The sequence below is a fragment of the Dufourea novaeangliae genome, unplaced genomic scaffold, assembly GCF_001272555.1.
Source record: "Dufourea novaeangliae isolate 0120121106 unplaced genomic scaffold, ASM127255v1 scaffold172, whole genome shotgun sequence".
In the NCBI taxonomy this organism is placed as follows: Eukaryota; Metazoa; Arthropoda; class Insecta; order Hymenoptera; family Halictidae; genus Dufourea; species Dufourea novaeangliae.
The window spans coordinates 710,436-726,607 of record NW_015374058.1 but is presented as its reverse complement, the minus strand read 5'-3'; the positions used below and the strand labels follow the sequence as shown (position 1 = coordinate 726,607).

Below are 16,172 nucleotides of genomic sequence, written 5' to 3'. Positions count from 1 at the left end.
AAATAAACGATTCACCATTACCAAACTTTGAAAGATCAAAAGTGCATGTAAAACTAATTATTTATATGACTTTATTTTTTTATTTACAGTGCTTGTTATAGATTCTTAATTCGAAAATGTTACCATATGTGTAAGTAATTGCATTTCGTATGTACTTTGCATTGAAATCGACAAGTTTAGTAGAAACCTCGTGCAGTATGTATAAATATAATTGTTATAAAATTTAATTTACGACCAAAATAATTTTATATAGGTGTACCGAATTGTGATTTTTAGCATTTAACGGTAGCGAATGATAAAAATGTTATAACTCCTTGTGTACTTCATAAGGCAGTGCTATGTAGTATTATCGAGGCACTAATAATGACATATTTATTAACAATTACTTGACTGTACTTCAATTTCGTCTCGAAAGCTACTAACAGAAGTATTTGATAATTTTAATTTACACTCTCTAATATTCACCGTTTGTTCATCTTTGAGTACACATTACACATATTATTTGCTAGACAATATTCTTTTCATAGCCTCATATAGAACCATTGCATGCAATTATTCATAAGACGGTCGTACTACACATTGCCAAAGATAAGAAGCAACATTTCTAATGAAGGACAGTGACTAACATACTGTTCTTAGTTCGAAGCTTTTCAACTTTGTTGTAACTCGTATTGTACACAGTAAACACAGCATAAAAACATTCCAATTATTGTCTTTGTGTAAACTGTACTTGTCAAGAAATTTTGTATATATGAATACATATGATGTAAACATTATTGTTGGCTCATGTAAGTTATTCTCTGGAACAACTATCAATGCTCAATAAAGCTGCCATTAAAAGATAATTAACTTATGTTGTAGACAAAATATTTATACAACCCAATTACAGTAGTATGAATATTTCAGAATACTAAACCTTTTATTCCAAATTCCTTCTCTGTAATTATGGTATTGTATTGTTGTACATAAACAAAATTATTGTGTGCTGTTAAAATGAATTTATTTTTACTGATTATGTTAGTGAACTGTATAGAATGTATATTGTTGGATGTTATATTAAGTATTGTTTAAATGATTTTATACTTTATGAAAAGCAATTTGTATGTATGTTACTCTCATTTGTAAGTGAATTAATAAAAAATTTCTTTGGATAATACAGTCTATTTAAGAAGAAACTTAGCATAAAATTAGTATAGGTCAAAGAAATAACATGTCCATTGCGTCATCATCAGACACTTCCTCATCGGTAGATGGTACATCTGGCATTATTTGTGATATATTATTTCTACGTTTATATTCTGCAAAACTTTCTTTCTCTGTGATAAAATAGATTTTTGTCAGATTATATATTGTTTGATAGGAAATAACAATCTTTAAATTGTTATTGTCAATTAGTAACAAATAATCTATTTTATATTAGTTAATAATTACCTATTTTTGGAGATACCTTAAACCAATCATTTTTGTCCAAATGATCTGGATCTCGTACTATTAAAGGATTTTTTTCCTTTTCAATATGTAATCTTAGCCATTCTGTCCCTATTAAATGATGGAACAAAAATTGCATAAATTTATGAGGTAAAAAATAGATGCAAATAGAATGTAAAAACATTACATTTATGTGCCTTTACTAGAGTAACTTTTATCTCTCTCCCTAAATTTACATGAACTGTTTTTTCAGCCACTACCGTCCCAAAAAGGTACAAGGAAACGTAATAACCTCTTTCATTTACTGTAGTACTAAAAACAGTATTCTTCGTTACATTTTGTAGAGATAATTAATACATAATTTTTATATAAATACCTAAATGATAAATGATCACATACGACACGTAGAAAATATTTATCAACATCTTCCAATAAAATACGTACGATAACTGTAATATCAGTTTGATACCAAAATATTTTTGGTGTGTATAATTTACTAATGAGTTTTGGGTAACTCATAATTTTATTAGATTTGTTAAAACAAAAAATACATTACTTGTATATATACAAAGTATCGCTGTATTATGTTAACCTCTTTTAATATCACTTATTAAATGACAAATTGAGATTGCAGCAATAAACGGTAAACTTCGAATTGCAAAATGATATTTATATTATTTTATATTATCAGTACGCAATCATAATTTCAAGTAATAAAACACACGTGCTAGATAAAACCAGATACATAAATTGTATCGCCTGAATCATGCACCTTTTTTAATAATCTCTATAATAGTAAAAATATTAAGTATAATATAGTATATTTAAAACATCAATTTCTTTGAGACACTTATTCTAATTAATAAACAAAATTACAGATCCCCTAACGTGCTAACATTGTATCCAATTTGTAATTCGCATTAGATTTAAGAACAGTAAGGCGATTACTCATGAGTGAACGTACTGAAAATAGAAAACATCTTAAGCCGAGATTCGAAGTCCAATGAAAACTCATTCTGAAGCGTTAGTTGATGATAAGCCGGGCGTGATCACGGTTGAAACGTCAAGCACGTAATCAAAATGTCAAGAAACGACGGCAAAAAGGACTCGTCAGCGTCTGCATTTCGAAAAATTGACGTAGATCAATACAACGATAATAATTTCAAAGAAGAAGACGCTGACGGAGGATTAGGAGGACCAACTGGTCCAGACGAGAATGAAGTTTTGACACTTCTTAGCCAATATCCTTTCTATCTTTCTTACATTAACTCATACTAATATTATATTTTTTGTTACATTTCTAAGCATTTTCCTTAATGTTTATACAAGGGTAAGAGTGCCGAAGCTTTGATTTCAGTATTAAAGTCTGCTCCGCTTGAGTGTAAAAATCAACAAGTAAAGGTAACCTAGCTGTCACACGTTTTAATTATTATATTCACACTTGTTACATAAAATCAACATTGTGTTACATGATAATGTTTTATTTTTTCATATTTGTTGTTTATAATTTTAGTATTTTAATATAATTTAAAATTTGATTTATTTGATGCGAAGACATCAGTCATGTAATTTTGTTCAGGCTCCTATTCTTTAGCAATTTTCTTGATGGAAGAGATGTAGTGTGATTGTAAAATTGACTAAAAACTGAAGTATCCATGTTACAAACATTAAGACAAAAGAATTGAAAGAAACACAAGGTATAAAGGGTGTTTGGTTCTCGTTAAAGATAATACATTAAGTTAAGATTCAATTTAACCAGTTCGCTACCAGCATATTATTTCGAAAATGTTCGTGACAGACTATGCTTTTTTATCTAAGAAAGTATGCAGACATGGAACTTGGAGCGTCATACATATGTGATGCTGGTAGCAAATTGATTAACTTATGTTAAACACGAATAATTGTTTAAATATAAAAGGAAACATTAACACTGCTAGCAAAAGCAGTGTTGTTAATTACCATTATTATCCTTTTGAGGCACGAAGCTAGAACAATTTACAGAGCCTTATGCATTGAACCATATTTAGGTCAGTTTTATGATCACACTACATTATTTTCATAGACTACAAATAATTAACATGTTACACAAAGGAATCTGTAAATGTTACAGGACAATGCACGGAATTTAACTCTCAAGGTTCTCTTAAGTATAAAATCAAATCAAATAGACGACTGCCTAACACAATTAGATCGAGACTTACTGGACGTTCTAATGAAATATATTTATCGGGGATTTGAAATTCCCACTGAAGGTAGCAGTAGTCATTTATTAATCTGGCACGAGAAGGTGTACAATATCAGTGGCGTTGGCAGTATTGTACGAGCATTCTCAGATAGCAAACGTGCTTGAAGATTTGTACATTTTCCAGTAATGTTCATTACAATAATTACCATTAACCCTTACTGTTACTCATTGTCATTGTTAATACAATGAGGATGTAGATAGCCAAGCCATTCAATTTTCCAAATGGGAAATATACAACACATTTGTGTACATTTGTTATCAATAAAGTAATTTTTATTTCTTATACATTTGGAGAAGCGTCTGCCGTATTTGAAATCTTTTCCCGCTTTTATTTTTGTTTTCAGATGTTAATCTTTTCTCCCTCAGTTACCTTTAAATAAGAATTATAATTTAACTGTATCAAATAATAAAAAGATACAATGAAGATAACATTCATATCTTTTATTAGATGTTTTTAAAATGTTTATGACTTCATGTGTGTATAATGGTGTTATAACACTTTTAATACATATAAAATAATAATGCTATATACTTTATATTAAATGACATTTAAATTCTATTATCAAATACATAACAAAATCAATAAAATTATTATATTTATATACTTTATAATAGTTACAAGTAACTTTGTTATCATAAGAGTGTCATACTCTTCAATTTTACAATTATATATTCATTACTCACATTTATCTTTTACTGTGAGCATTATCATATTTGTCTGATGTATTAAGTACAGTGCACTCACAAATACTGCATTAGCTCTGTAAAGATTATAAATTTTAATTAACGATACTATAATCGAAATTATTATAAATTTCGAACCGGGGACAAGTACTTACTGTCCTTCTTTAAAATACTCTTTCAATGTGTTACTAAATCGTTTACTATATTTAACAAATTCCCTTTTCCTCTGATCTAGTGCCTGCTTCCCTGCAGAACCACGTATAAATGCAGTGACTTCGTTCACAGCATCTAAGAGTTTCTTTATTGCACTTGCTATCTCCCTAAAAATGTTTAACAAAATATTACAATAAATAAGTAACAAGAAATTTTAATATTAACAGAGTATATAAATACACACTTTATTGTTTCAAGAAAAGTTTTACGATCTGTTATTTCATCAGGAATTCGGCTAAGTATTCTTTTCAACGAGGTTGATTTACGATTTAATTCTTGAAAAGCATCTTCAGATCTAGCCGATCTATATTCCACAACTGTAATTACAACATATGGAAACTCGAGTATCTTATATAATTACAAGAAATTATCAATATATTGTTGAATTTTGATATCGGTGTACCATCATAATCAGAAGCAGCTCCTTGCAATCTCAGTACACTCTCATTCATATCAAGATTAAGTTCTGCCCGTCTAATTATACCAAGAATGAAATCATGTGTGATCCCTGGATGAGAATTTTCAGCTTTCAATAAAGCTGTGCGTAAAGTTTGAGCTGCCAATACATTTTGTCTCTCTAGCTATAATGGAGCAAAGAAACATGAAACAAACACACATCATATTTTGTTTAATTTATGACAAAAAACCATTATCTTTTGATGAACTTATTTTTTTCTTGTTAATATACTCTACACCGCGAATGCACCGAATGAATTCAGGAAGATTTAAAGTACCTTCATTAATATCGGCCTTAAAATTACAGGAAGAACCAGTGATGCAACTGGAGTCTCATCGCCCATTGTCATCGTTTACAACGTTTATTTGTAAGAACAGTTTGAGCGCAATTAATCTGAATGCGATTTAAACGTCAAATCCGACTACTTTATCTTTGAAACAGACGACGCAGACATCGGTCAAATTGTTTACATTAACATTTATCAATCACGATCACATTCCTAATATGACAGCTGTCACGATGCAGTGTCTTCTCCAAAAACGAGGTAAACAGGTTGTGCAACCTAATTTTCAGGTAAATACTTTTTACCAAATTATTCTATAAGTCGGACGGTCTCTTACGACTTTGATCATTCTATTTCTAGAACGTATTCACAGTGGTTATTATTTTGTAAGCCTTTAAAGTAAAAAAACATTTTAATTATTCAGAATCTTTCCTTGCTATATTGTGATTTGAAAGATAATTTTTCTCAGTTATTTTTGAGTGACTCTATTAACGAATAAGCTTATTCCCCGTTAAACAAATCCGAACGTTAACCTATGGTTAAATTAATTGTCCACCCCGCTTCTTCCTTGCGAGAATCACTAATCACTAGCTGAAATGAAAACTTTATCTTACGATATGATATTCCACGGTCTCTTTGCAGCACCAGACTTCTCTAGAATGTGGTACTTTTCACAATTACTTCGTCCCTAGGTATGTATTTATTCTGTCTTCTTTCACGCCATCTCTAGTGCAAAAGTGCATCAAAACAAAGGATAACCTTTTATTTGAATATTTAATTGTATATGTGGAACGCAGTTGATTTACCATTGCGATCAAATTAAGTAAATTATACAGTATTTATTAACAGCATCAATGATGTTGGAACGCAAAGACCCGGAGGGGAACTTATACGTTTTTGTATGTACATGCATCGCTGTTAACCTTATGTTCCTATTAAGTTAGTTTCTTTATTTAAATGTTATTTTACCACATAGAATGAAGAGGATTTACCATATGAGGAAGAAATTTTAAGGAATCCGTATTCTGTAAAACACTGGCAACGTTACATAGATCATTTAAAAAGTACAAAAAGCAGTAACTTAAACATTGTATATGAGAGGGCACTAAAGGAACTCCCTGGAAGGTATGACTTCTGTTATTAAGTTTTTAAATAGGTGGTTAAATAATAATAAAATTGTGCTTTTTATCAGTTACAAATTATGGTACAATTATCTACGTCAGCGTGTAAGTCAATTAAAAGGAAGGTCTATAACAGATCCACTGTACGAAGATGTAAATAATGCATTCGAGCGTGCACTAGTTTTTATGCATAAAATGCCTCGGATTTGGATGGATTATTGCACATTAATGACAGACCAATGTTATATTACTCGTACTCGACAAGTGTTTGACAGAGCGCTTAGAGCTCTTCCTATCACACAGCATCATCGTATATGGCCACTTTATATTGAATTCCTAAAGAAACACAATGTATATGAAACTGCTGTAAGAGTTTTTAGGAGATACCTCAAAGTATGTATACATACAGAAGCAATGAAATTTAATATCTTATTGATTTGTATTTAGATAATGTACATTATCGGAAGACTGGATGAAGCAGCTGTAAAACTTGCACAAATCGTTAATCAAGATGATTTTGTCTCGAAGCATGGAAAATCGAACCATCAATTATGGAATGAATTGTGTGATTTAATATCGAAGAATCCTTCGAAAATAAAGTCTCTTAATGTAGATGCTATAATCAGAGGTGGTCTGAGACGTTACACCGATCAGTTAGGTCCTCTCTGGAACTCTTTGGCTGACTATTATGTTCGCAGTGGCTTATTTGAAAGGGTACTAAAATATTTCCTGTTACATCCAAATATAAACCAATCTTATTCTTATATCAGATAATTCCAGATTCTTATTTTGATAGGCAAGAGACATTTATGAAGAAGCTATACAGACAGTGACTACTGTTCGAGATTTCACGCAAGTTTTCGATGCCTATGCGCAATTCGAAGAACTTAGTCTCAGTAAACGCATGGAAGAAGCTGCAAAGAACCCCACTGAGGATGGTACAGACAAAAACATACATACTAATGTTGTGCAAAATCTATGATTTCTTACATTCTAATTTTGTATTTATAGACGATATTGATTTGGAGTTGAGATTAGCACGATTCGAACACCTGATGGAAAGGCGATTGTTATTACTTAATTCTGTACTACTTAGACAAAATCCCCACAATGTACAAGAGTGGCATAAAAGAGTTATGCTTTACGAAGGACAACCACACGAAGTATACGCAGATTTATCAGAAAATATCTTTGATAAGAAAAGAATTGTTTTATTAAAGTTATTCATTATTTCAGATCATTAATACATACACAGAAGCTGTACAAACTGTGCAACCACAATTGGCAGTCGGAAAATTACATACTTTGTGGGTTGCATTTGGTAAATTTTATGAAGAAAATGGACAAATAACGGACGCCAGAGTAGTTTTCGAAAAAGCGACCCATGTTCCTTACACCAAAGTCGATGACCTCGCCTCTGTATGGTGCGAATGGGCAGAAATGGAAATCAGACACGGGTATGGCACGCTTCTGTAACACTTTTGTTTTTCCACGAAACTGTGACAATCGATAAAAACATTAACAAACTGCAATTATACAGGAATTATAAAGAAGCATTAAAACTAATGCATCGAGCTACTGCTATGCCATTCCGTAAAGTGGCGTATCACGACGAAACAGAAACCGTACAAATGAGATTATACAAATCTTTGAAAGTCTGGTCTATGTATGCAGATTTGGAAGAAAGTTTCGGAACGTTCAAGGTAATCCTCACACGTGAAAATATAATTCTATTTTTATAATGCTTACCCCTCGATTTGTAAATTTTACATCGTTTGTTTAGACATGCAAGGCAGTGTACGACAAAATCATAGACTTAAAAATTGCTACACCGCAAATTATCATCAATTACGGTCTGTTCTTAGAAGAGAATAAATATTTCGAAGAAGCGTTTAGGGTGAGTAACAACAATAATTGTATTGCAATTCAATCGGCTTCAGTGGCAAGTGATGTTTAACCAATTTTAATAGGCTTACGAAAAGGGAATTGCGCTTTTCAAGTGGCCCAATGTTTATGACATATGGAATACGTATCTCACAAAGTTCTTAGCACGTTATGGCGGCACTAAACTAGAGAGAACACGGGATTTGTTTGAACAGTGCTTAGAACATTGTCCGCCAAAATACGCTAAAGGTATTGTTTTATATATTTAACGTAATCGACGACCAAAGAAACTGCTGATACACTACTGATTACAAAACAATCGTATTCTGTTGCAGCTTTGTATTTGTTATATGCAAAATTGGAGGAAGAACACGGCTTAGCGAGACATGCAATGTCCGTGTACGAACGGGCAACAAGTGCTGTTCTTCCTGAAGAACGATTCGAGGTACTATACTCAGTTGTATCATTTATAAACACGTTCTGATAATTCTGTAAAAGTAGCACAAGATTGAAAAATTACTGGTAATGTTGCAGATGTTCAACATATACATAAAGAAAGCAGCAGACATATACGGTGTTCCGAAAACGCGGCAAATATACGAGAAAGCTATCGAAGTTCTTAACGAAGAAAATACAAGAGAAATGTGTCTGCGTTTCGCAGAAATGGAAACGAAGCTGGGAGAGGTTGACAGAGCAAGAGCAATATATGCGCATTGTAGTCAGATCTGTGATCCAAGGGTATGCAATATCAGTCTACAGTATAAAACCCTTTCATTCCTTACAGAATTGTTTTCCCAACGTTTCGCAAGCATTGCAGCTAGCTTCATTAGGGGGTCGAAGACACACTGATACTGTACACCAGTCACCAGTGTCAGTGTGTCTTCGACCCCCTGATGAAGCTAGCTACAACGCTTGTGAAACGTTGGGAAAACAATTCCACAAGGACACGGCTTACACCCGAAAGCCTCAACAGTGAGAACTGTACGATGCCGGGTCGTGAAAGCCTCAAATCTCTGACCTTTCATTCCTTGTTCTCTGTATCTGAACAGGATACGTATTTAACTTGTTATATATGATTCCCAGCGGCTAGTATGTTTTTGAAAAAAAAATCTAATTTATCCACATGTGCGTGCTCGTTTAGGTAACTTCAAATTTCTGGCAAATATGGAAAGAATTCGAGGTGAGACACGGCAATGAGGACACGATGCGTGAGATGCTCCGAATTAAACGTAGCGTTCAGGCTATGTACAATACTCAAGTGAACATGATGTCTGCTCAAATGTTGAACAATGCGTCGAATCCACCTCCCGACGTGCCCGTAGATGCTATGCGACTTTTGGATAGCAGGGCTCAAAGCACAGGTGATTTATTGAAATATTTACAGGAACGGGCACACGCAATTTCCGATATATTTATCTTTGCTAATGGAATTCGTGTAACATTGCAGATAATGCCGCTACATATAAAGACAGCATTAAATTCGTCCGCGGTGTAACGGAGAAAGATGGAAGACCAGAAGCTCAGGTTAACAATCCGGACGAAATAGACATTGATATGGATGACGATGTGAATGACAATGAGCCGGATGCTGAAGAAGGTAACATCGAAGTCTGCGATAACACACTTAGACCTTTATTACATTTGATCACATGTAATGCGTTTATATGTCGTTCTGCATACGTTTTCATGGCAACATACACATCTTATGCTTTGTCTTTTAATTTCATACCTTTTTTTTCTTTCACTTTCAGATATACCCGTTGAGAAACAAATGATACCGTCGCAAGTGTTCGGTAGTTTAAAAGCAGCCGAAGGCGAAGACGATGAAGCAGTTTAATATGTTACGCTGCGCGCGGAGAACATGTAAATAAATCATTTCATAATGAGATACGGGGGAATTTATAATTACATATACACTGTTTCTAAAGCCAACGGTGTCATAAATCCTTGTCATTTTTCCAAAATTAATTAAATGTCATACAGGACGTTTTCTCAAAAAAAAAATAAATCAACATTTTAAATACTTATCACATGATACTTATAAAATTCTCTTATGCTAGTGCACTGCATGAACTGTCAACGTTGAAATAATAATCTTCAGTAAATACTGTATTCTTCGTACAATTGAATTCGATGCAACACTAATATATTAGTATTGTTTTCTTTTTTTTTTTCTATTGCGGAACATTAAATAACGTATCGTGGCGGATTTATAAAATGAAGATCGTTGTAGACCTCTGACTCATCCATATCCGGGAGATTTTGCAAAGACGTATGTTCCTTACGAATGCCACCGAATACTATCAGTTCACCTCGACCGGCAACTAGAGAATAGAGAATTCTCTCGTCGGGACCTGATTGGTTGTTGTGCTTTAAAGGAATCCACGAAGCGGAGCATTCGTCGCACAAAACATTCGTAATATCTAATACAAATATGGACAGTGTATTTCCAGTTCTTTTCGTGGCTTTCGATTGCGTCCTTCGATTTCGTATTTTCTCTTCCATTCTCCGGAGGGATTCTAATTGACGTTGCCGATTGCTGTTTGAACCGTTACGCACTGGTTCGTCGCGGAAGGCAGCCATACTTAAAACGCTATCATTGCACAATGCTAAACTTTTTATAAAACTAGGAGGATGAGATGAAGAATGTGCGTTCTGCACGGAGATTCTTGAAAACGATCCATGCCGACCATTAACATTTACATCTCTATCGGCACGAGATACATTTCCTTGTCTGAAACAATATACTCGTGAACATTTATAAAAAATCACAAGTGATAATAGGATTATGTTAGAATTATAGGGCCAATAATTAGACTTGTCGAACCTTTCATTTAAAGGGGCAGAATCACAAGTGCTTGGCGGAGCTGTTCTTTGGCTAGCGACTTTTTTTAGCCATACGTTCGTATCGTTCGTTTTTTTCGGGCATTTATTTATGTTCAGAACGATAACATAATTTCCCACCTGTTAAGTTAAGAGTTTATTAATAGCAAATAATCCAGATTATCGTACGGTACTGTCGACTGTATTTTATGTTATTACCTTACAGGCTTGATGACACCAAATTCGGGTTGGCGCCCATTCTGTATTGTGCATGTTTACTTTCTTCCATGTCCAGGCTGTGCCTTCCATTTTCAACAGCCATGCATCGTCCATTGCGACATTAGGTCCAGAACAACCTCCTGATATTTTTAATAATTAATTTAATGCTTGTGAAACATCTATTTCATGATGTCGTAATGAGAGAAATACCTAGTATAAGAAGATGATTATCTCCTAGTTCAATTTGAGATTGACCGTAACGCGGCTGTGGCTTTAAGTTGGAAGTAGTTTGTTTGTGCCAACTATACGAGTCTAAATTCAAACACCATATGTCATTGGATCTACCTCAAAAATAACATGATGTTCTTGTTATTAAATGAAATTAACGTGTCGAGAAACTTATCGTAATTATCGTCCGGTGAATGCCACGCACAGTCCACTGTCGAAAAATCGGATCTTATCGCAGTAATGTAAATCACTTTATATATCTTGATATTATTAAAACAAAAAGCATTTCCTCCAAATAATAAATTCAAAGTGGAATATAAAAGCTTATCCTAAAGCAAATATATCGGAACTTTTGTTATGGGTTAAAATGACCCGCATTAGCCGACCGTGACGATGCTCGAGCATCCGCCGTTCGACGGTTAAAATATATTACCTGTATCCGTTACATATACCACCGAAAACAATCATGTTATTCTTGTGAATCGATGCAGAATGCGCTGACGTCGGCGGTGGTGCTTCTAGCGTATTCACAACAACCCACTTATTAGATTCTATAGAATAGACATGTAATTCATTGAATAATTTCCATTGCTGAAAATATAAGAAATTAGGTTAAAACTAGTCGGATAAACATTGGTTCATAGAATAAATTTTTTAGAAACAGTACGGTGCTCCAAATTTTCTAAACGGCGGTGTGTATACCTGGTGTAATGAATAAGGTGAAGGATAAGACCATCCACCAAATAATATAAAGCTCTTTTTGTAATATAACATAGTAGCACAAGCCTTGGGAGATGGATAACTCCCCATAGTAATTAATCTGATCCATGTTCGTGTATCCAGATCTAGTCTCCATAAGTCATTGAATGTTGTACAGGTCGCTGTACATCCCCCGAAAACATACATAGAATTTTCATATGTGCAAGCAGAATGCGAGTGTCTTTTTCTTATAGTAGGCACCCAATGTGTAGATGGCCACGGACTCCAAAGTAACGATCCACAAGCCACGGATTTTTGAAAATGTGCTTTGTTATGCTGTATTACATCTATCAAAGAATATAAGCATTTCATAAATTACTGTAAATATTACATACACGTACACAGGGTGTATTTTATTTAAATGGTTCGATATAAAAAAATTCTACGCACTGTTAGTAGCATGAAACCATCTTTTGGACACAAGCTTACATTCTTGTAGATCTTTGTACGGTGGAATCAAACTCAAAATGTACTCCAACAATACATCTGGCAAGTTGTCGATTTTACACTCCATTTTACACGAAATGTCTACACTACAAACGTTCTAAATACTATTATTAAATAGCTACGCTACTTTCGAGACTTCGATTTTTTTTTAAGGAAAAACGACACTGTTATCTTAGGCAGTCGAAAATCATGGTTTTTCGATATCACTTTCTAGCGACCCTGACAATCCGAAGGATCCTCGAGCTTTCTGCACAACGAATTTGACCGTTCCCCATCAGAGACCGGATATTTCTATTCACTTTAGTCGACTATCCTACAAAATACAGACCGCATAAAGATTCTTGTACGTTCTTTGTAAACAGTGATAACCTAATGTCAGATAACCATAACTGACGGACCAAACAGTTGTTCACCCTAAACTCTCGGCCGCCATGGTGGCATCTCAGCGCCCCCAATCGGGTCGGTGGATCGAAGACATTTGGAAAAAAGTAAAGGTTACCCAATTCAATCCACTAGATTCAGATACTGCGCGCGGTCTTATGGTAGGGATGAACAGGGATTTGGCAAATGCCGAATACTCATACAAAGAAACAATGATCTGTCAGTCTATTTCATGATTTCTTACCAAAAAAAACTCAAATATTAAAAAATAAATAATTCAAAACGTTACGAATTTACAGGACAACTATATTTGCAACTTTGTAATATTTCATTACGAAAATATGAGTTGCGGTTACTTATATATATATAATATGAAAGTATCGATTCATAGGTCTTGTCTGCTTTTTCAAAATTTAAATATGACCGCGCTATACAACCAACAACATGGTGACTCTTCGACGGTGACATCAAAGGGCCCGACACGGAGTGACCATACTGGTTATAAATACTTATACTGTGACAAAATTGAACTGCTATTGTAATTGATTGTAATCGTACTAATAGATACGTGCGCATCATTCGCTAATTTAATCGTGATCTCCACAGAATTTGATCATGTACCTTCCTTCGTTCATTTTTATTTCTTCACAATTCAACCATGACAAAAGATTAGTTTCTGGGAAACGCCTCGGAATCATATGCGTGCGAGCTTGATGTTCTTATGTCTAGCCTCGTATGCGCCTCGAATTTTTATCGTGAAATTTTAGCTCCGGTATATAACAGCGATCACGTGAAGCTCTCAACTATTTCGTAGCTTCCTACGTGTATAATTCGAGAAAACTCGCTTCTTTTACCCAAAAAAGAATTGTCAATACATTACATACTGATTTTTCAATGAATGAAAGTTGAATTCTCAAGGAACTACCATGTCAACTTCGAAGGAGTGTGGAAAAGAAGTACCGATATCACGTGTGTATTCTGTCAATAGGCGATAAGTAGTCCGTAATATTTAATAACATCGTTGGGTTTCAATATTTTAGCGGACGAACATGAATTCGTCATTCCGAAGAAGTCTATTAAAGTGCCGGTTGATATGGCAATTTGGGAAAAGTCTGAAGCATATTTTGTAAGAACTTGTTTTATTCTATAAAAATTTCACGATTTTCCATGCATTCTGAATTCTGCAGCGTTTCAGAGTTTCTTGGAATTTGTTAGTGTACGCATTTCTTAAAACTTTTGATGTATGAAATTTACAATGAAATCATTTCACAGGAATACTTGGGATTTATATTGGCCTTAAACGAGTCTGTTCAGGGAAAAGCACTAAACGTTGAGTGCGCTCATAGTCCTGTGATAGGTAATGTTGTGACAATGCTTAATGTATTCGATGAATGGATAACGCAGATACCTCCAACTGATCAGCCTCAACGTTTTGGCAATAAATCTTTTAGGGTATGGCATGAAAAGCTCCAACAGGTAAATATTTACAAATCTCGCATGAAGGACTGTAAAAAGTAAGGAGCTACAAATATTTATGTTGTTTATAATATTTTAGAGTGGAATGGATGAATTGCATAAAATATTACCAAGTGAATTCCATAGAGCAATTCCAGAAATAGTCCAGTATTTGTATGAAAGTTTTGGTAATCCAACACGTATAGATTATGGTACAGGCCACGAAATGGCATTTCTGATGTTTTTGTGCTGCATGTTTAAAATTGGTGCTTTTAAACAAGATGACAAAGTTGCTGTAGTTGTAAAAATATTTAATAGGTAATATACTTTTTGCACACTATACATTGCTTAACATTGTCTGTATATACAGAGTGCTGCAAGAAATTGTGGTATAAGTGAGTACAGGGTGATTCTTTGTGCAAAAATAAGTCTGCATTGTTTTTATACCATGTTCGTACCACGAATTTGGCTGCACCCTGTATATACATACATGTATATGCACCCTGTGTGTATGAATTAAGATGATTTTTTTCTGGAAGGTACCTCGAATTGGTACGCAGTTTGCAGTTAACTTACAGAATGGAACCAGCAGGTAGTCATGGTGTGTGGAGCTTAGACGATTACCAATTTGTTCCGTTTGTATGGGGAAGTGCTCAATTAATTGGTAATTCTTTTACTTCTCCACTCTTATTAGTTTGTATTAAAGATCATTACAGGAATGTGCTTATATTGAGTATCAATATTTCAGGGCATCCCCGGTTGGAACCTCGCCATTTTGTTGATTCAGACATTGTCGAAGCGCATAGCAAGCAATACATGTTCCTTGGCTGTATTGAATTCATTTCAAAGGTTTGTACGTGCACATAAAACATTCGTGTATACACAGACTCTAACAATATCGATTTGTCAATTTAACGAACTAAATATTAATACTGATAGATAAACAACTTGTTTGTATTTCAAATACAACAAACGTTCTTTCAGGTGAAAATAGGTCCATTCGCTGAACATTCAAATCAACTGTGGAATGTTAGTGCAGTTTCATCGTGGGTCAAAGTGAATAGTGGCCTTATAAAAATGTACAAAGTTGAGGTAACGCTTAAGCAACGTTAATAAATACAGTCGTATCGATACATGATTTTAAAAAACTTGTAATGTACTTTAATCGTCAGGTTCTCGCCAAATTTCCTGTCATTCAGCACGTATTGTTTGGCTCTCTGTTATCAATAAAACCCGCAAGTGCCCCTCCGGTGGCAAGAGGATCTCGACAGGATCAGCGTATAAGACCACCACCGCCTCTTAAATAATATTACGAATACGCTTCGTACTCGTCGATGTAGATTGTAACAAATATCTCATGTTTATAATAAAATTGTACATTGCGATTTCATAGTATTTATTGCGCTGTAGAATTTCGAATTCTTATATCAGTTTTTTGCAAGTACATTGCATAGACTCCTTCGTATATCAAACTTTGCTTAATTAAACGTCATATTTAACTCGCGTAGGAAAGTGATAGATACAACAAGTCAGTCACTGACACTG

General features: G+C 34.1%; 6 protein-coding genes across 8 annotated transcripts; 3 read left to right on the top strand and 3 right to left on the bottom strand.

Annotated features, from left to right (window-relative positions):
- Positions 1-1,197: 1,197 nt before the first annotated feature.
- On the bottom strand, positions 1,198-1,947 carry LOC107190115. Its single transcript, XM_015578849.1, has 4 exons — positions 1,805-1,947; positions 1,616-1,740; positions 1,432-1,539; positions 1,198-1,316 (listed from the first exon to the last, which is right to left on the bottom strand). Exons 1-4 carry the CDS (start codon positions 1,945-1,947, stop codon positions 1,198-1,200), a joined length of 495 nt encoding a protein of 164 aa, XP_015434335.1.
- A 525-nt stretch (positions 1,948-2,472) lies between these two features.
- On the top strand, positions 2,473-3,965 carry LOC107190046 (actin-related protein 2/3 complex subunit 5). The gene is made up of 3 exons (XM_015578769.1): positions 2,473-2,669; positions 2,757-2,829; positions 3,539-3,965. Exons 1-3 carry the CDS (start codon positions 2,509-2,511, stop codon positions 3,776-3,778), a joined length of 474 nt encoding a protein of 157 aa, XP_015434255.1. The 5' UTR covers positions 2,473-2,508; the 3' UTR covers positions 3,779-3,965.
- Positions 3,966-3,993: 28 nt separating this feature from the next.
- Positions 3,994-5,564, bottom strand: LOC107190045 (programmed cell death protein 10). Of its 2 annotated transcripts, XM_015578768.1 has the most exons (6): positions 5,305-5,564; positions 4,974-5,151; positions 4,755-4,887; positions 4,513-4,677; positions 4,358-4,434; positions 3,994-4,043 (listed from the first exon to the last, which is right to left on the bottom strand). In XM_015578768.1, the coding sequence occupies exons 1-6, from the start codon at positions 5,374-5,376 to the stop codon at positions 4,036-4,038; spliced, it is 633 nt and encodes a 210-aa protein (XP_015434254.1). In that variant the 5' UTR covers positions 5,377-5,564; the 3' UTR covers positions 3,994-4,035. The 2 variants fall into 2 exon arrangements, with proteins under 2 accessions (XP_015434254.1, XP_015434253.1); XM_015578767.1 differs by lacking the exon at positions 3,994-4,043 and having other exon boundaries at positions 4,350-4,434.
- A 464-nt stretch (positions 5,565-6,028) lies between these two features.
- On the top strand, positions 6,029-10,398 carry LOC107190044 (pre-mRNA-splicing factor SYF1). The gene is given in 14 exon segments (XM_015578766.1): positions 6,029-6,209; positions 6,287-6,435; positions 6,503-7,145; positions 7,228-7,369; positions 7,443-7,594; positions 7,668-7,888; positions 7,972-8,134; positions 8,215-8,328; positions 8,402-8,564; positions 8,651-8,760; positions 8,850-9,053; positions 9,457-9,676; positions 9,763-9,912; positions 10,067-10,398. Coding segments are annotated over 14 exon segments (2,562 nt in total). The 5' UTR covers positions 6,029-6,164; the 3' UTR covers positions 10,153-10,398.
- Positions 10,399-10,502: 104 nt separating this feature from the next.
- Positions 10,503-13,188, bottom strand: LOC107190089 (F-box only protein 42-like). The gene is made up of 7 exons (XM_015578823.1): positions 12,735-13,188; positions 12,288-12,631; positions 12,019-12,176; positions 11,568-11,698; positions 11,358-11,497; positions 11,143-11,279; positions 10,503-11,049 (listed from the first exon to the last, which is right to left on the bottom strand). Exons 1-7 carry the CDS (start codon positions 12,856-12,858, stop codon positions 10,503-10,505), a joined length of 1,581 nt encoding a protein of 526 aa, XP_015434309.1. The 5' UTR covers positions 12,859-13,188.
- A 780-nt stretch (positions 13,189-13,968) lies between these two features.
- LOC107190065 (serine/threonine-protein phosphatase 2A activator-like) lies at positions 13,969-16,005 on the top strand. Of its 2 annotated transcripts, XM_015578790.1 has the most exons (8): positions 13,969-14,141; positions 14,213-14,298; positions 14,445-14,648; positions 14,728-14,945; positions 15,167-15,291; positions 15,376-15,476; positions 15,612-15,719; positions 15,800-16,005. In XM_015578790.1, exons 1-8 carry the CDS (start codon positions 14,099-14,101, stop codon positions 15,932-15,934), a joined length of 1,020 nt encoding a protein of 339 aa, XP_015434276.1. In that variant the 5' UTR covers positions 13,969-14,098; the 3' UTR covers positions 15,935-16,005. The 2 variants fall into 2 exon arrangements, with proteins under 2 accessions (XP_015434276.1, XP_015434275.1); XM_015578789.1 differs by having other exon boundaries at positions 15,167-15,476.
- Positions 16,006-16,172: the final 167 nt, after the last annotated feature.

Excerpts from the sequence above, each read along its gene's own strand:
- LOC107190115 (XM_015578849.1), bottom strand. The coding sequence starts at position 1,947 with ATGAGTTACCCAAAACTCATTAGTAAATTATACACACCAAAAATATTT. Across the intron at positions 1,540-1,615 it reads TCTAGTAAAGGCACATAAAT|GGACAGAATGGCTAAGATTA; the intron begins GTAATGTTTTTA and ends ATCATTTAATAG. Across the intron at positions 1,317-1,431 it reads TAAGGTATCTCCAAAAATAG|AGAAAGAAAGTTTTGCAGAA; the intron begins GTAATTATTAAC and ends ATTTTATCACAG.
- LOC107190046 (XM_015578769.1), top strand. The coding sequence starts at position 2,509 with ATGTCAAGAAACGACGGCAAAAAGGACTCGTCAGCGTCTGCATTTCGA. Across the intron at positions 2,670-2,756 it reads GTTTTGACACTTCTTAGCCA|GGGTAAGAGTGCCGAAGCTT; the intron begins ATATCCTTTCTA and ends ATGTTTATACAA. Across the intron at positions 2,830-3,538 it reads GTAAAAATCAACAAGTAAAG|GACAATGCACGGAATTTAAC; the intron begins GTAACCTAGCTG and ends TAAATGTTACAG.
- LOC107190045 (XM_015578768.1), bottom strand. The coding sequence starts at position 5,376 with ATGACAATGGGCGATGAGACTCCAGTTGCATCACTGGTTCTTCCTGTA. Across the intron at positions 5,152-5,304 it reads TAAGGCCGATATTAATGAAG|CTAGAGAGACAAAATGTATT; the intron begins GTACTTTAAATC and ends GCTCCATTATAG. Across the intron at positions 4,678-4,754 it reads ACTTTTCTTGAAACAATAAA|GGAGATAGCAAGTGCAATAA; the intron begins GTGTGTATTTAT and ends AAACATTTTTAG.
- LOC107190089 (XM_015578823.1), bottom strand. The coding sequence starts at position 12,858 with ATGGAGTGTAAAATCGACAACTTGCCAGATGTATTGTTGGAGTACATT. Across the intron at positions 12,177-12,287 it reads CACCTTATTCATTACACCAG|CAATGGAAATTATTCAATGA; the intron begins GTATACACACCG and ends TTATATTTTCAG. Across the intron at positions 11,498-11,567 it reads TAATCATCTTCTTATACTAG|GAGGTTGTTCTGGACCTAAT; the intron begins GTATTTCTCTCA and ends TAAAAATATCAG.
- LOC107190065 (XM_015578789.1), top strand. The coding sequence starts at position 14,099 with ATGTCAACTTCGAAGGAGTGTGGAAAAGAAGTACCGATATCAC. Across the intron at positions 15,477-15,611 it reads GTATTGAATTCATTTCAAAG|GTGAAAATAGGTCCATTCGC; the intron begins GTTTGTACGTGC and ends ACGTTCTTTCAG. Across the intron at positions 15,720-15,799 it reads TAAAAATGTACAAAGTTGAG|GTTCTCGCCAAATTTCCTGT; the intron begins GTAACGCTTAAG and ends TTTAATCGTCAG.